The sequence below is a fragment of the Rattus rattus genome, chromosome 3 (assembly GCF_011064425.1).
Source record: "Rattus rattus isolate New Zealand chromosome 3, Rrattus_CSIRO_v1, whole genome shotgun sequence".
Lineage (NCBI taxonomy): Eukaryota > Metazoa > Chordata > Mammalia > Rodentia > Muridae > Rattus > Rattus rattus.
The window spans coordinates 22751199-22775450 of record NC_046156.1 but is presented as its reverse complement, the minus strand read 5'-3'; the positions used below and the strand labels follow the sequence as shown (position 1 = coordinate 22775450).

The 24252-nt window shown below is 39.1% G+C and overlaps 1 protein-coding gene across 2 annotated transcripts in view; it reads right to left on the bottom strand.

Annotated features, from left to right (window-relative positions):
• Positions 1-22707, bottom strand: part of Bank1 (B cell scaffold protein with ankyrin repeats 1) — a 284609-nt gene extending 261902 nt beyond the window's left edge. The window contains exon 1 of one of the 2 annotated variants that reach the window (XM_032896620.1): positions 22623-22707. In XM_032896620.1, coding sequence (XP_032752511.1) covers positions 22623-22692 — 70 coding nt within the window. In that variant the 5' untranslated portion in view covers positions 22693-22707. The remainder of the gene's footprint in view (positions 1-22622) is intronic. The other variant, XM_032896619.1, reaches the window with a different exon arrangement.
• Positions 22708-24252: the final 1545 nt, after the last annotated feature.

Genomic DNA, 24252 nt, shown 5'->3' with positions numbered 1-24252 from the left:
AGCAGTTACTCACCAGAGAAACAAAATAATTGATTTAGTTATGAATAATTATATTTTATTGCAAAATAGAATATAACAAAATGTGGGCAATCTTGATGGGGAAAAGTTTGTTTCATGGATGGGTTAGTTTACATTCGCATGACATTAACCCTTTCTACCTCTAAACCATTCTTCAATGTATATCTATAGCCTCGCTTGAAATGATTATGTAACCTGTAGGAAGGAGAAAAGGAGATGTTTGGTGGGGTGGAATCCCCTGCATAATTTATGAAACCCTGTTTGCCATTTTTCCAATCCTGCCAGCAAGGAAGAAAATTCCAGGCTCACAGGTGATCTCTCCAGGTCTCTGCCTTTCTGGCTACCCACCCATGAGTGGCAGCCTAGGGGCTCAGCTTTTTTACCTTATATGGGCATGATCCCAGCTTCTAGCTCACATTTCATCACCCCATGGCCAAAACCCATAAATCCCCCTTGCTTTAGCCCTGAGGGCATGAATTCACTGACCTCCACCTGTGAGATCAGTAAACTCACCAGAAAGCTGCTACTTAATAAACTTGCCTTTATGTGTCTGATTTGGCTTCAATTGGTACATTTTATAAGCAAAGAAGCCAATTAATGCTTGACCTTAGTTTCTGGAGAAAAATGAAAAAGTGAGTATCCCCCCTACATTATACACCTACCCATAATGCCTCTGAAAGAGAACGGTGGAAGGAAAATAGTTTAGTTAACAACATTTTGTATGCTTTGATCTATTTATTCTCTTTGCTTTGAAGAAAATATGGCCTGGTTTGAGCTATGGATCTCCACTGAACAAAAGGAAGGGAAAGAGTGGTTAGGATACACCTATTTAACTCAGAATTAAATACCCAAAACGAAGTTACTAAATCAGAAACATGCAGAGAAACATAAGCCTTTACATTACATTATTCCGTATAATGGCTTTCTTATGTGCTTTGCGGGTTATAGAAAGGCAGATTTGATGCGAACTCATGTTTCCTAGTTTCTTTTGTGAGTAACTGAGCCTACACAAGCCTGTGACCATGCCGTCATTCAGCAAATGCTTCCTGAAAGTTTGTTAGAGTTACAGTGAACGCTGCAATAAGATCGAAGTTACCTAGGTTTTAGATGGTCCTAGAAAAATTCATCTCACAAAGTCCTTGCTCTGTGGGAAAGTCCATCCCATAATCAAAATTCGATTTTAAGAAAAGCCTATCATTACACAGAATTAAGGGATGATGTTCTGAAGACATTTAATAGAAATATGATCAAGACTATTATGTGATTATTAGTTTGCAAACATACAAATTTCTAAAGCGCTCTTTATAAGTACACAGTAGAGTTGATTTTATTTGTAAAGATTATACTCCAACACTTTTAGCTATAAAACCTAGTCTTACAAAAATTAATAGAAAACATAAGATTTTTTTAAAAATCCATCTTTAGTGGTTCCAATACAACCCTTAACAAGAAACTATAAAGTGTACTTACATACTATTAATTTTTATGTATCCATATTATCCTACTATACGTCCATAAAGTATGAACTTGATATCAGACAATTGAATTTCCTTTAAATGTTTTAGTATATATTGACTTGTATAATTGAAAAAATCAAAAATCACTACTTGGAAATTCCAACTGAAAAGTCTGACCACTGATCAATGTAGAGTCGAGTATCTGGGCCTCATATTGATGCCTGGTAAGGATCCTATATCCTTATAATTTTACAATTACTGCTTTATTCTGTAGTTCAGACAACTTACTGTTAGTTTTATTATGCTGATAAAGCTATGGAAAATACATCATGGTCCAGTCAGGCCATATTTTCTCCAAACCAACAAGAAAAACACATCAAAGTGTTCCAAACAGGATCCTATTCCTATTGTAGTTGTCTTATCATATTTCAGTAGTAGATGTAGGCTTATGTTCATGATAGCCATTGGCCTGTGATCTAAAGTCCCTATGATACATAGTTATTTCTGTCCAATTTTAAGGCCTGCCATAGATTCCATATTTTGAAATATGAATGTAAACCAATATATATTTGTTTTCCTTTCCTACCTTATTATTTTATCTTATTTCTTAATGTTGCTCATTAACCCGATATATGTCTTGAGACATCTGACCCATGTCACCACGGCAGTCGTCTGAGTTCATTCAGTGAGAAAGTCTTAGCATGTGGTTGTAAATGAGCCACATTTCAAAATGACTACATTGAAATCTACTCGGTGACCATAATATGTGATGTTACTCTACATGAACATTATGGTATGGTCTCAGGGTAGTCAGGTATTACAGGTTTTTGACTCAAACATAAAATTTTAAACTTGAAAATAAATAAGCTAAGAAGCCTTAAGACACACATCCAAGGCCACACGAAGAAGAGATCATTAATCTTAAATATTCTAGCGTCTAACAATGGTCCAGCTACCAAAGAACAGTGCGAAGCAATGTTAATATAAACTGAAAGAAAACCAGTTCTTTCCATGGCATGATCCCAACAGACAGCAGCACAGGATCATTTGCTGAAATTAAAAAGAACAAATCCAGGCTCACAGCTAATTCCATGTCTGCAATGTTATTTCTGAGCTAGAGAAAACTGTTGGCTGTCTCTTTCTTTACTTTCCCTTCATCTTCAATTCATTCAGTTGTTTTTTCAAGCACAGGAGAGTGAAAATAATGGGAACTAGGAGAGGGGGAAGGCTAATCATGACTTCAGAACAAGAACCGAATAATTTTTCTTCCTTCCTGAAATCCTATTGTGAACTTGGTGTATCTAGCATGTAAAACAATGTGTGCAAACTAAGCCTTCCTTGCTAACATGTAATCCCCTTCACATGACCTGAAACTCAAAAAGAGCTTGAAATTTTATAAGCAAACGTTCACTTACTGCTTTGATAGTGACATCTTTCAAGAGTTTTGATATGTGAAGAATTGCATGTAACATATTATAAATACATTGTGGATCAAGAACAAACCCTTCACAAGCCTTCTGAAAAAAATTAATCTCCAATTATGTAAATCAGAGATTTAAGTCGATGGTGAAGACTGGTGAATACTTTGGAAAGTTACATACTAGAAAGCAAGTTCATGTGGAAACAAAGTGTGGATGAACATCAATGCATTTAATGCATGCAGAGCCAGCAGATGAGAACATCTAATATCTGAAACACTTCATCATTTTTAACCAGAAGAGAAATGGCAAACCAGCAAAGTGTGTCTCCTACTACCCACAGAATTTCCCTAAGAGTCCCCTGGGGTCCATGTTCACAGTAAACAAGACATCTGGGAAGCATCAGATCCAAATACTAAAAAATTCTAGAAACCCTTTTCACATGGGACAGCAGTTGACAGCAACTACTTTAGTGCCACTTTTAAGCCTATTCTCTTCTAAATATACGGGGGAAAAATCCTTCAAAAACGCAGGATAGCTAAAACAATCATGTCCAATAAAACAAGAACTTCTAGAGTTATCACTCTCACTGATTTCAAACTATACTACAGAGAAGTAATAATAAAAACTATATGATATTGTTATAAAAACATACAGGTTGATCAATGGAATAGAATCTAAGACCCAGGGGGAAAAAACACATATACACCTATGGACACTTGATATTTGACAAAGAAGCCAAGACCATACAATGAAAAAAATGAAAGCATCTTCAACAAATGGTTCTGGTCTAATTGGATGACTTATGAAGAAGAAGGCCAATAGACCCGTATGTATTACCCTGCATAAAATTCAACTCCAAGTGGATCAAAAACCTCAAAGTAAAACTGAACATGCTAAATCTAACAGAAGAGAAAGTTGGAGACTGCCTTGAATGGATTGGCACAGGGGGAAACTTTCTTTTTTTTTTTTTTATTATTATTGAATTTTATTTTATGTCAATGAAAGAAGCATTATTTTTTTTACACTTTTACAAATACACATTTTGAAACATACCTGAAATGTGAGTCTTTCTATCCTTCTTATGGCAATTGAAGATAAGTTGATCACATTTATTTTCTTTTTTTTATTATTAACTTGAATATTTCTTATATACATTTCGAGTGTTATTCCCTTTCCCGGTTTCCGGGCAAACATCCCCCTCCCCCCTCCCCTTCCTTATGGGTGTTCCCCTCCCCACCCTCCCCCCATTGCCGCCCTCGCCAGGGGGAAACTTTCTAAATAGGACACCAAAGCTCAGGCACTAAGATCATCAGTTAACAAATGGGACCTCATAAAATTGAAAAGGTTTTTACAAGGCTAAGGACATGCTCAATAGAAAAAACAGCAGGGAAAAGAACTTCACCAACCCTATATCTGAAAAGAGGACTAATATCCATAATATATAAAGAACTCAAGAAATTAGACACCAACAAACAAAATAATACAATTTAAAATATGGGGGTACAGAGTCAAATAGAGAATTCTTAACAGAGGAATCTTGAATGGCCAAGAAGTACTTAAAGAAATGTTCAATACCCATAGGCATCAGGTAAATGCAAAATCAAAACTACTCCATCTTAGCGCTGCCAGAATGGCTAAAATAAAAAATTCAGTGATAGCACATGCTGGCTATGCAGTGGAGCAAGGGGAATACTCCTCCATTGCTGGTGAGGGGGCAATCTTGTATAACTACCTTGGAAATAATTTTGGTGTTTTCGCAAAAAAAAAAATGGAGGGGGTGAGTGGGGGCAATAGTTCTAGCTCAAAACACAAATGCCCCACATTATACCACAAGCACAGTTGTTCAACTATGTTCATGGCCACTTTATTCACAACATCCAGAAACTGGAAACCACCTAGATGTCCCTCAACTGAAGAATGGATAAAGAAAATGTGGTTCATTTACACAATGGAATACTAACGACTCAGGAATTAGAAGCATAGACTGACTTTTGAAAGCCACTTAAGACCTGAATTTTACAGGAAGAGAGCCCAGAAAAGAATCAAAGCAAACACCTGGCTAATTTTAAGTCCAGTGAGGTATAAGAAGCACTCTAGATAATTTAATATAATATTTCTCATGCCATGTACCATGTTGGATGACTTCACATATGGTTCTTAATTCCCCAAATGTTGTTGACAGAAGAAAGAAAAAAATCTTAGCCTTTCCTATGTGAAACAGAGAAATTCATATAGCTTATATTATACATTAGGAGATTCAATGCATATTCTATTCAGTTCATTACATCATTTTCTTCAGTCAAACTCTACCTCTCTTCAATAACGTGCTTTTGTCCAGTGAAGAGCAAATCACTTACTTGCATAAGGTATCAAGTCTGAAACTGTGCAGTTAAACATCTAGATCAGGTTTCTCGAGTGCCTAGTGTGTATTTATAGTGTTTATCAAAAGCTATAAAAGGTAAGAGAGATGGCGAGTGAGGAGAAAAGATGTTAGGGTCCAGTCAATAAGTGATTCAATGACCTGGATCATTCAAATGGATGACCTCAGACCAACATCTGTAAAGATTTATTTTCTCTACTACAAATACCCAACCTCCATGCATCTCATAACAAAATTAATGATAACGAACCTGGTCAGTGTAAGAACTGAAGTTGTTCTTTTGGGTATTATTTTGTACATGACGTTTGAATGCTAACCTTGTTAGTATTAAAATGATCAAGCATTAGAAAATCCTGATGGGCCTATTTTCATACGTATCTGACATGTGCGTGTTTATAATATCATGAGATCTATGTACACTTATTTAAAAAAGTGAATGTCTGGACAAAGAAATATTTTACAATAGGAAGAATCAGAAATATTACAAATATTTATAATGGTCTTCTTTCTACTAAAGCATATAGGATGATGCCCATCAACTATGTAAGCATTCTCGCTATAAAAACTTTCAGGACAGAGTTCTACAAATATATGAAAATAAATGTTTTCAAGTTAATTTTTGCTTGCTTCCTTGTAGTCCAAGATAGTCTGAAAATGACAATCTTCCTTTCTCCACCAACCCTAAGTGCTGTGATGACAGGTGTGTGCCACTAAATCATTACTACATTACTTTATAGGTGATTTTAATAATCCACTGTAGTTATTGAGTATGATTGCCTAATTAATAATATTTCATTACAACATAAACAGCTATCTAAGTACAATATAGAATATTTTCCTAGGTGTACATTTATATTTTAGTTCAGAAGGATAAGATAATTTAGTATTTAAATTTTATCACCTAAAATTCCATACATTAATATAGTTTGCAGTTCTAGTCAGAGTTAAATATCATCAATAAACTAAAATGATAGCCCACATGTATAATCTATCACTCAGGAGAATGAGGGAGGAAAATCTATTAGTTTGGGGCCATCCTGGGCTACATTGTAATTTATAAAACAGCCAGGGTAGAGAATGAGACCTACAGCAATACACATGCACACACACGCACACATATGCACACACACACACACATACACACACACCTGCTCACACACACCTGCTCACACACACACACACACACATACACACACACGCACACACATGCACACACACACATGCACACACACACATGCTCACACTCACATACATATTCAGGGATGTGCATGTCCCCCACACATTTTTTAAGAACCTGTCTGAGCTGGCCAGATGGTTCAGTAGGTTACATCATGTGCTACTTTACCAGAGAACCTGACTCTGCCCTCAGTTTCCAGCACCTTCATTCAGGGCTCACAATCACCTGTAACTAGAGCTCTAGGGCATACAAATTCTCCTGGGCAATGTAGGTACCTACACACACACACACACACACACACACACATACACACAAAACACATGCATACACACACACACAAACACACACACATAAACATACATGAGCACACATATAAGTAATTAAAATAAAATATTTTAAAAGAGCTATAAATGATTATCTGGAAATGTAAAGAATGAAACAATGCAATGTTTTTTTACTGAACAGTGAACAGTCACACTTAGGTGTCGAATTTTTCTTCCTCTCTTTCCCTACTTAGCTCTTGCCCTTAGCACTCTAACACTGTAAGACTCCTTGTTTCTCATCTGGATTTTCAGATCAAGTATTTTGCAATGAAGCAGAGTAAATTATTATAATTGTCCATAGGTACTGTAATGATAAAATATTTATCAATTCAATTTATGGTTTTATTCAATATTTAATTTACTTATAAAAAGACCATTTTCAGGCTTAAGAGATAATAAAATACTACTTATTTTATAAGTACTATTTATAAAATTTATAAATAAAATACTATTTAAGGGGAGCTATATATTATGAAAAAGAAACAAGCTAACATGCATACTATACTGCAATAGTTCATTTAATCCATAAAGACATGAATCTGAGGGAAATGGGAGTCATGTTCAATGCCTATACTCAGCTCTCTGGGATCTGAGGCAGAGAGACTACAAACTGAAGGGAAACCTAGGGCACACAGTGGGAACTCTTCTCAAAAGTAAAAAGAGGAGAAAAACCTGTGGCTAAGGAACTTTCTCCCCTTACTCAACCTACCCTTAGTGTAAAGTTGTCTTGGTGTAAAGAGATTGTTAAGTCCTCAAATATCAAAAAGTCTGAATTGACCTACTGCCCAAACAAAAACGTTTAAATGTTATAAATACTATTTTTGACAAATATCCCTATGCTTTTAAATGTTGACAAAATTACTTTGAAAATATGAGTTAAAGTGTAAATTGAAGATTAGAAACCATAAACACGATATATCATACATAAGAATATATATAAAGAATATATATATATACACACATGTGAACATATTTATTCTTAAAATTCATGACAAGTGATATCAATACTTATTTAGAGTGAATGACTCTGGTATATTATACCCTTATATACATATGATACTTCTATTATATAACGCAAAAAGCTATATCATGTGGTTTTATATATTACGAGCCAGCCAGGATAAGCCTTCCTTTTCTCTGAACATTAAGATACTGTGAATTTCATAAAAAAATCTCCCCATAACGAACATTGCCAAAGAGACTCTAAGAGTTTCATTGATCTGTTCTTTATATTTTATCAATGCTTCTATCTTCCTGCTTCAGTTTTTTTTTTTTTTTTTTTTTTTTTTTTTTTTTTTTTTGATTCTTTTTTTTGAGCTGGGGACCTCGGTTCTTTGCGCCCTCATCTAGGTAAGCGCTCTGCCACTGAGCTAAATCCCCAGCCCCTGCTTCAGTTTTGCAGCCAGACTAGAACGATGCATGAATGCCTGATGGCCAGGGTTGCGTCTGTCAGTCATACTAGCTACGCCCCTCTTTGTAGAGTTCAAGGCTGTGGAGATTTGTTTCAGTTTCCCATTGCTGCCACACCAACTTCTAAATATGGAGCAGTAACACACATGTTTAAAGCTAGTTTACTAGGTGAAAGGGGGCCGTGTGGCCTATTATCAGCCATGGACAAGGTTAAGTTCGTTCTGCTGGCCTTAGGAAAGAATCCACTTAATCTCATTTCCTGCCTTCTAGAAGACATCACCGTTTGTGGCTCTGGGCCCCAACTTCAACCTTCAAGCCAGAGACATTTCTCAAGCCCTTCCCGGGCAGCCGGTCCTCTGGTTTTGTCGTATTCACCCAAGGACACTGCGATTGCGCTGGCCCCTTCTAGACCGTGCCCGAGAGGTCTCCAGCTCAAAGGCAACTATTGCCCTTCTTCGCTCTATCCACAGCCTCGATCTTCCTTCCACACTTGACCTGACATATTCACAGGACCAGGAAGGGAATTTTCTACCATTATATTTGAGGGATCCCTGTCTAGCACACGATCTGAAAACTTCTTTAGCTCTAGTTCCTTCTGCCCCTATCCTGAAGCCTTCTGACTAAAACAGACACATATGCTGCTGCTCTTCCGTGTTTGTCGGAGAACACTGATTAAATAGCTTAAATGATCATTGTTTAGATTTCGCATTGAGTCAAAGCAAATGATACATTAGAAGGATTTTCTAAGAGTCAATTAGTAGGGGTTTGGAAATTCCTTTGAGGATGCCAAACATTAGGCAGATGCAAATTAGAAACAGTGGGTTTCTAAAGGACTCTTTATTGCTAACATTTTACAGCGTGTTTTAATCACATCTGTATTACAGCTCTGATGATTTTAAATACCCCAATGGCCATCATTAAAAACACGTTTTTCTAGCATCGCATCGTAGCTCTTTCTGCTACCTCATTCACTTACAAGCACTTTGAGAAAACAAAACTTTCCTTTCTGCAATAATCATTTGGAAGCTATGTTTATTGGTTCTTGTAAAGAGTGTCCCTGTGATAATGTTCATTTAGTTAACAGTATCATCTTGTAAAACAAAAACTTTCCTATTACAGCAAGTACTAACTGCTAAAAAAAAAAAAATGAGAAGTCCAGATGGGTTGGGTAACTTCCTGGTATGGGCAGGGGTTAAGTAGTTGTGTGAGAATGAAATAAGTATCTTTCAGAGACAAACTGAAAATCGGGTCAAGGTCTTGGATTCAGGCTTCCCAGACTCTTTGCCAGCTTTATCATCACAAGCTTATATTGACATGAAGCAAACAATGACCCTCCTGTACCTAAATCCTGTACCTAAATATCCCTCACCTACAAAATTTCATAACTGTAAGACCTAGACCAGTTAAACCATTAGAGCATTAGTGTGTTTGTGTGTGTGTGTGTGTGTGTGTGTGTGTGTGTGTGTGTGTGTGTGTGTGTGACATGTGTAGGCAGTATCTGAGGACGAATCTTGATTCTCTGGAGAGGGAAATTGCCTTTGGAAAACATTTGTGGTTTTATGTGGAGGTCCTTGATCCACTTGGACTTGAGCTTTGTACAAGGTGATAAGAATGGACGGATCGATTTTCACCCTTCTACATGCTGACTGCCAATTGATCCAGCACCATTTGTCTTTTCTCCATTGGATGGTTTTGGCTCCTTTGTCAAAAATCAGGCGATCATAGGTGTGTGGGTTCATTTCTGGGTCTTCAATTCTGTTCCACTGATCTACCTGCCTGTCTCTGTACCAATACCATACAGTTTTTTTTTTATCACTATTGCTCTGTAATGCAACTGGAGATTAGGTGTGATTTCTCCAGAAGTTCTGCATGGGTTGGTGGGTTGGGGAACACCCTCATAGAAGCAGGGGGAGTCAGTGGGTTTCTGGATGGGAAAACGGGAAAGGGGATAACATTTGAAATGTAAATAAAACATATCCAATACAAGAAAAGATGTCAAAAAACCCAAAACACACAAAAACACCAAAAAAACACATTTCTGTATGAGGTACAAAGCTCTGGAGACACAGTGACAGGGAGTAATGGAAGAAGAGAGTCCATTGCCTCAGAGTATATCTCCTACCTGGATCGCTATAGGGACCATCTGTGATCTAGACATTCTCCTGTGACTGTAAGAACTCCAGTGCCACCAAGGAAAGAGACAGCTAACACACTCACAGCCTCCTTAGCCACAATGTTTTCAACTGCATTTGATTTCCCATCTGTACACTGGAATGCTCCAAACATGAAGGTATTCATTTTGGGGAAAACAGACGCAACTGGTTATAATAATTATTATGGTCGACTAGTCTCAGAAGACAAATATCAAGTGCTTTCTCTTGTATGTAGTTCTGGATTCTAAATAGACACATAAAACCATGTATGTGTAAGTATAGCATGGAAATAGAAGTGAAACCAATTTAGGGAGCAAAGGAACTCATTGGAGGGGAAGAGGAAAGAGAAAGCAAATGAGGCAGTGGGAGGTTGTTCAATGGGCAATATGTACTTACGTGAAAATAGCCTTATCATATAGCATTGCATATAAGGAATATATATATATATATATATTATATATATATATATGTGTGTGTGTGTGTGTGTATAAAAATTAAAATCAATTGATGGATATTACTCATTACTCTTTGCTTTTTTTCCTTTTTCTTGGACAGAGGTACGCATGTGGAAGTCAAGGGCGACTAGCACGAGGTTCTTCTTTTCCTCCACAATGTGAGACCCAGGGATCAAATTCAGGTCATCAGAGGTTAAACCAAGGTCATCAGCCTTGGTTACAAGTTCCTTTATCCATGTAACCATCTCACAGATGCTCTTCTTCTTAAACAGAAAGCGTATGACTAAGAAGAAAAGGGCTGATGAAGTCAAATCTAGAGTAGGAGTCATGAAAATGAGTGCGGCTGGTGAAGTATGGCCCTCAGGGAATGGTGGGTGCTGGTAGCTACCCTTAGAAAGGAGTGGCGACTTTCTCGGAAGAGCAGCCATGCATAAGAAGTCATGCCTGGGCGTAGGAGAAAACACTCAGCTGCTATTTGCCCCTACTAACTAGTTCTCGCCAGTGAGTAATTCGGACCACTCTGCACCAGATCTGCTTACATTGCCCCGTTCTTGTTTCACGTAAGAATAGCACATAATAGCACATGACGATCACAGTCCAACAAAGATGATGAAAAAAAAGGATCCTTGAAGAATAAATAAGAAACACATAAGTATCCCATATGAGGCCGTGCAGTCTTTAGTGCACTAAAGCTCCTTTCACTCCATCCCCTTCTTTTTGTAAGAGTATCAATTCCGTCACTAATTTGAATCAATCATCATCATGAACAGCAGATGTGATCCTCCGTACGCCCTCGTTGGAATCAGAGAGGACTGATGCTTGCAAGAGGTTATGGCCAGTCAGTGACAGAGTCAGTCCTGATCAAACACCACACACGTTTCCTATAGTAATCAGGATTCCATCATTAGATTAATGAATCCTAATTTTAAATGAAGGGGTGGCTTATTGTTTTGGGGGAAGGGGTAAGTTGTTGTGGATTTTCAGCTCTTGGATGATATTTCACCAAGTAGCCACACAAAGCAAACAAGTATTAATTAGATTAAAGCTACGAAGGCGAGCCTACTGAAACAAACAAGAGAGGCTGAGATTTAACTCAACGTTACAGCATGTGCCTAGCATAAGTAAGGTTCTAATTTTTTTTTTTACAGGACCAGTACAATAAACACATCATTTAAATTGGTAAAAAGACATGAAATTTAAAACCTGGACAACAGAGACTATGGGTGTTTCATAACATACCTTGTGATTACATGTTTTCTGTCATGTTCCTGTTTTATATATTTCAGAAAAATAAATCAAAATGTGCTAACATTCTAAATAGCACAGGTGACTAGATAGCATCTGCCTTTCAAGTCTATCCTTTTGGTTATTTATTTAGCCTGGAACATGTCCCCAATTGATTAAAATTGTGTTATATTAAAAGGTTATGCATATCTGAGTAAAAATAACTAAAGTATTATTATCAAATTAGTGTTAATTTACTATTGAGAAAAGGCTTAAATTATCTTGCTACTAAAGGCATTGTGGTATTCTTCCTTTCTTTCTTCTACATTCTTTGCATAATGAAAGGAAGGTTTTGGGTATAAGGAAACACTTTAAAAAAGACAAGTCAAATGAGGAAATACCAGAATTCTGAGAATATTCAGAAATGTGGAACTCAAAATACAAACAACCCCCCCCCCCAAAAAAAAAGAGGTTCAGAAAATGACTCCAACTGTATCCGTTTTCAAGAATGTAATTAGCTCTGTCGCTCCTCCTGGCTGAACCAGCATCTGTGACTGTGGTTATCCTCTCCCTCCTTGAAGGAACATACTCTCTATTTATTTGAAGTAACAAAAGTTATTGTGGTATTATGTTGCTTCTACGTGGCCTGTTAAGTTATCCTACAAAACATAAAATGTATTATCTCCTTAAATATATTGCAGTGATTAATTGCAACTATTTTAGGTAGGAAAAGATTGCAAGAATAATAGATTTGAGTGGCACTTCATGGTCGGTATATTCTCCTCACACACGTGGTTTAGCGATGAACATGTCTAATGAGGAAACACGCTGCCTGTGGCTACTCTAATCAGATTGTCCTTAATTCTAGGATGGTTTAGGGAACGACATCACATTTTTAGATGATGATATGCTACAGATCTTATATAACTAAGGACACGGTTGCAGGTTTTTACAGTTTAATGTGACAATCCCTTCAAAGTCCATTTCACGATGGGGTTTAGGTATGTGTACGCTGTTTAAACACGACCTGCGAAAACATATATCCCCAAATGTTTTTCATACTCAGGATCTCGTTTCCTTTCATTCTCAGACCTCATTTTCCTTTACACACCATTGTCTGCTGAGTCTCCTTTCTGTCTCTAGTACATCCCACTGCTACCCCAAGTTGTTGGACCTTGTCACGAAGGACTTAGACCTAAAATAGTGTGTGTGCCCTACCCAGCCAGTCAACATGCTCCCCCATCCCAGCATCACTCTGGCTTTCATTTCTATTTTAACCTTCCTTCCCTCTCACTCAAAATGCGACAGACAAGAAGGACTCAGAACTGTACTGACATCATCTTGGGCACAGTGCTGAAGAAAACAGCAGAAGAGCCTAGATTTGTAGCAAAAGGAAGCCTCCACTGAAGAACTATTTGCCTTTAACAAAGATGATAACTGTGCAGAAAATAATGTATTTCTATACCACAGGGTAGTAACAATGTATCTAAAATCAAATATGATCCTGATGCACTGTGTTAGAGCAAACTATAGAAGCATTGTTAGTCACAGAATTTCTTAGATGACAGTGTCCTAACATGCATGTGTTTACGACTTAGTACACCACAGCATGCTTATTATAGGAAACATATCTGTTACAGAACACAGTTTCAAGGACAGAGTCCTGAAGAATAAAACCCAGTAAATCTGAGTTCCAATGCTTCAGGCCTCCACCATCAAAGAGGAAATTATTGGTCATCCATTGGAATGTTCCACATGGCTGTCTACATACTCACCTAGTAGCAGCCATATCAATTACACAGTGCCACCTATGCTCCAAGGCTTGAAATATCTTATTTAATATCTATATCTATCTATTATATGTGTATGTATATGTATATATATATGTATATATCCTCTCTCTCTCTCTCTCTCTCTCTCTCTCTCTCTCTCTCTCTCTCAGAGATATTCATTTAAACCAATCAATTCACCATGTGATTTTAACATGTTAAAGTTGGTGAGAGAGTACACCTTTTATTTTTATATTGTCTTTGAAAGCTTTTATTTAATATTTATGACATATTTCAGCTTAAAAAACCAACATTCCAAGTTCTTCATGGCTCCAACTATAGTGATTATGGTGTTGAGCCACACAGCAGAGAGGTTTGTACCCAGTAGGTATGGCGTGCATAAGAATATATCATTTTGAGCCACAGGAAAATGGCACTATAGTTCCTTCTGAAGAAATACAATTTTGTTCTCCCCTTTATTATCATCTCTTATCAAGCATGTAACAAGATTTACCTAAACACATAATCACTGGCTTCACCATATTAGGTTTTAGGCAACACTATCCACCTCTTGGATTCAGACACAATGACTGAGTGTAGTTGGATGGATTTATTCAGAAACGAAGATCTGATCAAGTGATTATGATAGAAGAGAAGTGTTGATGAAGCGTGTGAGACAGGGAGATAAAAATGATGATGCAAGCACTCCAATCTGGATAAAAAGAGATTATCTATAAAAAAAGCAGCTTGGGACAATTTAACAGTGTGCCCAAGTAAGGCCCACCTCCCACATTCACACACATATACATACACATACACACACACACACACACACACACACACACACACACTTGTACATGAATACATGCACATGCACACACAATACAGACATGCACACACACTCACACATGCATACATACACACAGTCACACATACAGCCACACAAATACATAGAGTCACATAGTCTCACATACACACATACATACACACACATATTACACACACAATCACACACACACACTTATACACACAGTCTTTCTCTCACACACACACAATCTCACTCATATAGACATCACTCACATATAAATACAGTCACACACAGCCACACACATAGATACATATACACTCACCTAGTCACACATACCCACTCATACACATACATTCACACACACACACCCATTCATACACATAGTCATACATGCAGCCATACACTATACACAGTCAGACACATTCATACAGGCAGTCATACACACACACACACACACACACACACACACACACACACACACACACACACACAGAGTTATACATGCAGCCATACACACCTGAGTTCCAGAATCAGGGAAGAACACAAGAGAGGAGGCAGGTCAGCAGGGGAGTAGGAATACTTAGGCGTATGAGAGAGTCTCGTCACCAAAAGAGACTCCTTGTAGAATGAACAGAATTCTTTCTGAAATTTTCCACAGGGGAAGATCCCCTTTGGCAAATCCCAACAGCATTTGAGTGCTGGAGCCACCCTGACTTTAAAGATACAAACAAAATATTTTTTTAAAATTTTCAAACCTCTGGATTTATTGAGAGGGATATTGGAGTGATTACCACATTCAAATTCTAGCCTTGAATGGACTAGTGGTAGCTGATCAAATAGTTTCTCGTGTTATTTTTATATCTCAATTCAGCCATTTAAAATAAATACAAATTAACGACAGAAAACTACTCTGAGGACGTTGCAAGGCTAACAGAAGATATTTTTCTGATGCCCATGTCCTTCCTTAAGCCATTTCTTGAGCCTTTCCCTGTATTATAAAAGCAGCCCTCATTGGCCACTGCTGCTTTCTCATCCACAGTTTATTCTTCAACCTTCTATCCCGACGGCACTGAAGCATCACTGTTTGATTTCTTGCCAACGTCCCTAAATCACTAGATGTGGTCTTAGGATTAAACTGTTAGTTTTAAGCCATACCAACACTATGAACCATCTCCTTTACTTCCCTTACATTTTTATCAATGTTTAAAATTTTCTGATAGTTTCTCACTTGCAAACAGTGCATTGCCATCACGATTTCCTCATACATGTCTTCTCTTGCCCCCAGTCCAACCCTATGACCCCTTCCTGCCTCTTATTCTTTCTCCTTTCACAGGAGACGGTCACAGCTGCTGTGTGCTCATGATGGCAACAGCCACGCAATATCTAGAAGAGAATGACGTATTCATAGCATTTGTTCTTCCCCGTCCTCTACGTCAGCTTCTGTGTCTTCTGCCAAGCCCCCAGGCTTTGGAGTGGAGGATTCTGATGTTCCATGTAGGACTCTTATTCTCACCATTTGTAATGATTCTTTGCTCTGGTTACTACTCACCCCCAAGAAAGGCATTTCTAGGGCTAAGAACTGTATGCGTCTATGAGTATAAATGTATGCATTTAGAAGGAAGTCTAACGACCTGCTCATTTAGCAAAACTTCAGCAGTCGATTCCCTTACATGGCCTGTGACATCCTGTGCCATGTAGCCACCTCAGTTTTGATGAAGATGACCAAACAAAGAAACAAGCACCCATATTAGAGAAAAGATAGCCTTTTCAACACATGACGCTGAGAATATTGGATAGCTATATGAAGAGGAATGGAAACTAGATCCTTATCTCTTGGCTGAAAAAAGAAAAGAATTCTAAATGGGTCAAGGAACTCAACATAAGACTTGAAACTCTGAAATTACCAGAGGAAGAAGTCAGGAGTGCACTACAGGATATAGGCAGAGGATCCAACCATGTATGGATGGAGCCTCTGGAACTATGGGTCAAAATAAATCTTTTCTCCATTGACATTTTCTCTCCTCAATATTTGCCACAGTGATTACAAGTTAACAAACACAAATATGGCATTTTCATAATTTTTTTGTCTCTAGCTTCAACTACCTTTCTGATATCTGTGATCTTAATACGAAACCAGTTGCTTGACATCTCAACTTAAGTATTACTCAAGCTTCAGTCTTGAAGTTTCCTCATATCTGCCATGTTGGTCTTTTCTACACTTTTGGTTTCCCTTCAGTTTCCCACTCCATGAGCCTTAGAAATTTTCTTGTTATCGTTTTGTTTTTGCTTCTATCTTAAAATACTCAATAATAGGCAAGTTGGAGATGAAAAGAGGTTATTTAGTTTGTAATTTCAGGTCACAGTCCATCATTGGAAAAGTCAAGGTGTGGGCTTCAAATGATCTCATTGCAAGCGGAGAGATATGTACACATGTTCTCTGGTGCTCAGCTTGTTCTCTCTGCTCTTATAGTGTGGAGAACCTCAGACTAGGGCCACACCGAGTTGGCTGGGTCATCCCACATCAGTTTAAGGCAATCTCCTACTGGCCAGGTCACAATTTACTTAAGATCTTACAGAGAGTCTTCCCAGTGGATTCCAGGTTGTGACAAGTTCACAAAGCTCGCATCACAATTTTTTTCCTGTCCATTTGTGGGACTTTGGAGATTATAATCTAATTACAACATTTCTGTCTCCTCTTCTTCTTTCCAAACCTTCCTTATATATCCACCTTTCTCTCTTCCAAATTCATGGCAATTTTCTCCACTGTTACTACATAAGCATGTGTGTGTGTGTGTGGGGGGGTACATACATATTCCTAAGTATAACCTGTTCTATCACTATAATGTTACTTGTATTTATTTTTTAAGAGATGAGTGTTTGACACTGAAAATCAATTAGTGCATCTATGAAATGTCTCACACAAATGATCAGCATTTAATAAACAGGATCAAAAGGTAAAGAGGCCCTGGACCTTGCTCTGGGAGATGGGGTATCACTCACTATCTTGAATTGGGTACCCACTGGTAAGTTACCAGCCACCAGGAATAGCTTCAAACTCATGGTTACATGGGACCTGATTAACCTCTGTGGGTCACAAAATGAAAGCAGTAGACATGAACATGAAAGTGAGATTTTTGTGGAGGGGGTAAGATAGACCAGGTAGTTGTGTACACTTCCAGAACTGTATAAAACAGCTTTGTCTTCAGAGCAACGTATCAAACCATAAAGAAGGAAGAAGAGAAGAAATGGGGGAGGGGAAGAAGAGGACAACGAGAAGGAGAAGAATAGAGAGGAGAGGAGGAGGAGGGAAGGAAGAGAAAGGGGACTAGGACTGACGGACTCACTGCTCAGGAACAACTCTTGTACTTTTTGGCTCAGAACATAAAAAATAAAGCAATCAGATTTGCCAGTGTGCAAACAAACGTGGCAGGGAAGCTTTAAAGAAAGGAAGCTCTAATACTCAGTATTAAAGGCATTACTTACTCAACAATCTAGAGCAAAACAAAACTCACGGACAGCACAAGGTCTGAGGAATTACTAGTCAAAACTGTGGAAGGTTTTCAGTTTTCGTTGTTTGTTTGTTTGTTTGTTTGTTTTTCTGGAAGAACTCAGCGCACAATGCTTGAAACACACATAGAAGTCCCCGTAGTGTGGAAGTCTAATGTGCTTATTGTTGTTCTCTGGGGGACGCAGCTAATCCCAGACAGTATCCGACAGTTTTCAGCACGTGGACCATCTGAATGCTTGCAGTAAGACATAGGTGCCATTTTATATATTTAGAAGTTAAATACAAAGCTGTTTCCAAAATCATTGTGAGATACTTGACAGCCAAAAAATAATGTAATAAAATAGCAAGTGCACTCAGAAGATTAGTTAACAACCAAGAGAGCTGTTAGCATTTGCAATGTATACAACGTATATTTGGCCAGAATGACGGTCTTTACTTTCAATCTCTTTGGACGTATACTGTGTCTCAGCAGGTGTACACTGTATGTATGTGCCATGGTGCATGTGTATAAGGGACAGAGGATAACTGCTGGAGTGGGCTCTCTCCTTCTACCATGTGTGGTCTAGATATTGCCAAGGTCAGTAGGTTTGGCGGTAAATGGCTTTACCCACTGAGGCACTGGACCACCCTCCCTTCCCCCAGGATATATAACATGTTCCTTACTTTAGATAGGGTTTTCTTAACAGACACGAGTCCCACTGTGTAGCCCTAGCTGTCCCGGATCTCACTAAGTTGACCAGGCTGGCCATGAATTCAAATTGACCTTCCTGCCTCTGTCTCCCTCCTGTTGGGATCAAAAGGCCTATGCTACCATTCCTGGATTAGACTGGAAGTTTTTATTTTTACACCTGCAGTAAATATTTTGAGAAAGCAGGCTATTCCTCTTCAAACCATTTAAAATTATTCCAGTGTTTTGAAACGTACTTTCACCTATATTATAATATGAGTCAAACTGGGTCACAACTGGTACTCTGTGAGGAGGGAAAGTAGATCGTGTGCTCACTTTGACCTATTAAATTCCTCTTTTAATTTTGTGAAAACTGCTCCATTTTCATACTCTTCGAATCCATCTGCTCTTGGTTCTTCTCACTGTGGATACCTCTGCTTCTTTTCCTAGAAGTGCTAACCACGCACTTTCCCACAGACATGGCAGTACCTCACACAGGAAGTCATGCCTTCTAAATTTCCACGCTCTCAAGTTGCTTCGTCATTGAGTTGTCGACCAAACCAGATGGGAAGGTCTCTTAATGTAAACTTTTTGCTTCTCTATTTGTTTGAGACCAGGTTTCATCATCAGCTCAGGTGCCCCGAAATCTTTATGTAGCCCAGGCTCACCCCTCACCTCAGCCTACCATTCCTGGGTACTAACAGCCTAAACCCTGATGCCCAGCAAGAACTTACCTTTCAAATAGGTAAACACAGCCTATTACAGAATGATCTAAGAACTAAAGAAACATCTATGGCGCCCTAATGGGGATGTCACCTGCATGTTCTCTTTTATTTCTCAAAGACAACTTCCAAATGTGTGTTACTGTTTCTCTGTATTTTACTTTTTCATAAGCTACTGACAAGGGTTGCCCGTGATCACAGTGACGCTAAGTCAGAAGCTGGGTCTGAGACAGTCTGCGTCTGGAGGCATCAGAGGTAGGCAGTGCTCATTAACGTGTGTGCAGAAGAAAAGTCCCTCTGCTACTCCCGGGTCACCCTAACACCCCTGATGCTTGGCCCTCGCCTCTTTAGTGTTTATACATTACTGAATTATTCACGCCTGAGTGAAAACTGTCTGAAGGAGTTTCCTTGTTTAATTCTCAGACCAAGTGACCTAATCGGTACCTTATTCCAAGTAAAGTTCTGCCTGACACCAGAGTGGAATCAGGGGTTCGCTTAGGAGGATAAACCCAGATTATACTTAGTGAAAGAGCTGTAAATCGTCTGAATGTAGAGGGACACACTGAGGCCGCTGTGTTCCACAAAGGTTGTGGCTACGCACAGAGCACACTGTGGGTAGAGATACACAGTGCTTCTAATCTTTAATGTTTTCTGCTTTCATGTGGGTCAAATAATGAATAATGCCAACTTTTTAAGGTATGGGACAAATAATTTGGACTTTAATGGATAGCTCTGAAAGAAGGTAGAAGGTTTTTGGTCTTTTGCTTTGGTTGGATTTTGGTTTGGTTTGGTTTGGTTTTGGTTTGGTTTGGTTTGTTGTATTGTTTTTTTGTTTGTTTGTTTGTTTGTTTTTCAAGACAGGGTTTCTTTGTGCAGCCATAGTTGTCCTGGAACTTGCTCTGTCGACCAGGTTGGCCTTAAACTCAAAGTATATCACCACTCCTGGCATTAGCATTTTGTTTTACAAAAAAAATTTAAAAGCATTTGCTTCAGGATGAAACAGAGACCAAAAGACACATTCTAAAACCCAAGTCCCATTCACTGCACATTTTGTCTACTGGTCAGACTGTCGCTCTAGTCCTGGTTATTAAACCTTACCATCTGCCACTGAAGGGCTAACTAGATACATAATGGTGACTATGACTCCAATGACAAGATGTGTAGATGTGTTCACTGCTGGTTCACTTCTTCATGGGTGTCAAAGCATGTTTGCCATTCATACCTTTTGACACATGGCTCTAGTGAGGAGACATATGGCGGCTGTGGAATGGATGACTGAATGGCCTTCCTCTGATCCTGCTTATGAGAGAGATAGCCCCTGCACGGCAGTTTTCTCTTCTCAGAAGGGATGCTGCTGACCTAAGTGAGCCCCCTCCGTGCCTCCCTGCAGCACATTAAGCTAAAGTCAACTCTGTGCTGAGAATAGTGCCTCACAGCATCTCCACTTCATAAACAGGACCAAGAGGTTAGGAGGCCCTGTGAGCCCTTCCTCCATCTGGGAGATAGGAGTCACCTTCTTGAATTGGGTACCTAATACTGAGTGATCAGCCACCAAAGATAGTTTTAAACCCATGGTTATGTGGGACCAGATTAATCTCTGAGTGTCACAAAATGAAATCAGTAGACATGAACACAGAATCGAGATTGGGAGTGTGTGAGAAAGATGGGGGTGGGGTGGGCGGAGGATGTATGTGTTGTATACACTTACAAAACTGTAGAACAACAAATTTAACTAGTACAAAGAAAACTGGTTTACTTAGAAGACTACTTGCATTAATGAATTGGGCCTAGGTTAAGTCAAAATAGTACCCCCTGCCCTGTTGGGGAGGGTGGGACTTTCCTGTCCATAAGGAAGCAACTGAAGCAAGTGCTAAATGCTGTATTGAGAAGGACCAAAGAGATGAGGAGAAATAATATGCAGAGGAGCAAAAATACTCAGCAAGACATGGAAGTTTCCTCACTTTCCCCATGTTGCTCCAAATAACCACTGTCTCTAGACCCTAACATGAGGTTCAGTGGAACAAAAGGCATCTTCCGACATATTCTATTTAACTCAATTGTTAAGCAGAAATTACAAAAGAGGTCCCTTGTTCAAGGTCCAAAAGATGGCTTGTTTCTGCATGTTTGCTGGCAAAGGCTACTTTGCCCCAGACCCTGAGCTACACAGTGATACTGAATGAATGCCAGTGACCAGCATTTAAAATGGAACAGAGTTCCCACATCACTGGTCCCAGAGCATCTCAGGCCATCCTCCATTGTAATAAATACATCTCCCATTTTACCTGAAAAACAGCTGTTCACAGGTATTAAAAGCGCATCAGACCCTAAAACAACTAAAGTTAAAATGACCCTTCCTAAAATAAATAGATGAATTAATAAAATAAAAATAAAATGCTACAAGAAACTTAATTCTGATTAGCAAATTAAAATAATTTCAGGCTATAATTTCTTGCTGCATATCTCATCAGGAACATCTATAATAATATTAATATTCTGGCGAAATTTCTTTATAAAAGCTAACAGTTTTTAATGCTTTTTCTAGGACCCATAAACGCATTTGAAAATAAAACCGAAAGGAACTCAAAGCAACCACCATTAACAGTCATTTGAAAAAACATAAACTCATTCGCATAGTCAACCAAGTTAACTTCTTCTCCTTTAGGAGCTCCTGCTGCAGGGAGGTAGGCAGGTAGCTCTATACGGACTGGCCTGGGACTGGAGAACAGGCAAGCATCTAAGTACAAATGAGGCATTTTGCTCTGCTTATAAACATTCCAGATGAGATCTAGCATTAAAGCTGCATGCAAAGTGATTTTTGAAAGGCCTGGGCACTTCTTGGAGCACTCAGGAAAGGTTCTAGGTCTGCTGACATTGCACAGACCGGGGTTGGAAGCAGCTGGAATAGGAAATGAGCTCCCACCCGTTGAGTAAAGGACTCATCAGAACAAAACGTGCCTGCCGAGTCCTTCAGATTTGCAGTGGTGGGGAATGTAGAGAAGCCCCGTTCAAGACACCCTGGACTTAGTGACTCCCAGGACAAACTATCTAGTGGTGGTCCTTGGTATCAGAAGGACTCCGGGGTCATCTTGTACCCTCCGCCCAAAGCCCTGACAAACATGAGACCACCCACCTGGAGGCGCTAGGCCAACCTGGAACAGATCTGGGCTGCTGCCCCCAGTGCCAGAAGCCACAGGAAGCATTGCGGGAGGTTGGAGCCTGGGAACTGCAGTGGCCAGCCCTGCCTGCAACTTCCCCTGCCGACCTTCAGCTCTGCTGGTCGGTGGCCCTGCAGCTTGCTTCCTACCCTGGGGACTGCGGCCTGAGGTTGCCGGAAATGCAGCCCCCGGGCTCAGGCCGCAAGGGTAGGGCTAGGCTTTGCTGGGGGAAGTGAAATTGTTCCAGGGCTTGCTCTTGTTTAGTTTCACAGTCTTGGGTTCTCATAGGATGACCTCTTCTCCCAGACTATCTTTAAGCTCAGGTGGTCTGGTGCTTGAAGCCTTTCTTATTCTATTCTATGTTTCTCTGCTAAGCTAACCCTTCCTTCGGAAAGACTGGGACACGGAAAGTAGACTTCTATTAAAGGAATTACTTGGCAGAGGGGTTATAGAGATACAGGGTCAGAGACGTAAAGCTATGCGGCTTTAATATTCCATCATACCCAGGCTCCAGGCTAAGTCCCTGTGTTGTGGAGTGATTTTCATTTATACATGAAAAGTTTTTTTTCCCTAGTTCTGCTCTAATTTTGAAATGGGCCAGGTCAGAGAGAGCTTACACAGGTTTCTAAATAGTCCGTGCCCTTCTCCTCAAACATGAATTATGGCTGTGCTCTTGCTTGTTTTCAAGAATGAGAAATACCAAAAGAGTTATCCCATAGCCTAACAATAAGCAAATATCAAAAATCACTAGACTACAACCTTACCAAGAGATAACTTGACTATCACATTGAAAGTGTGGGAATAACACACAATTCCCACCTTACGTTTTCCTTTCTTCGAAAAGAACCAAAACGTTCTACTTTACAGTGTTTTTGGAATACTACGACTATCAAGTGTCACAGAAAAGTCATTAACTTTCCCCACATGCTGGACAAAATTCATGAAGTGAAATGTGAGAAAGTTGTGAAAAGCATTAGATTCATTTATCTCCTACATGATACATTCCTACTTCATCATTTTGAGTAACTCTTCCAAATTTGAAACAATGAAGCAGACGATTTAAGCCAGTGCATGAAATAATAGCACTGTCACACAGGGAAAGGGGAGGGGGAGGGCAGATGTTGGGCTCTGAGGGGGTTGGTGGAGGGGTAACCAGGAAGTGGGATATCAGTTGAGATGTAAACGGATGGAAGGATTAATAAAAAATAAAATGAAATAATATGCTGACGCGTGTGTTGCTGCTTACGAAGGGTTGCTTACCCAGAAACTTCAACAGAGTTTACATGAACACGGATGTAATTCTTTGCTTAATATTTTCAGAGATACAATACTTAGGAAAGATTAAGTCTTCATAGGGCAGAAAGGATGGGTGTGGTGTATTAAAAGGAAGCTTAGTGTATGTTTAAGCAATGGTGTTGGAAGGAGGGAGGAAGTGGAGCGTCAAAGGACCATTGTATTTAAGCCTGGGTGTAGGTATCTCATAAGAGAATCACCACGAAATTTTTCTTAAGTGAGCTCACTGGGAAGATTATCTTCAAGGGTACACGTGCTATACTGTATGCATGTCTAACTGCAACTTCGTCCAACTTAAAGCTCTAGTTGTTT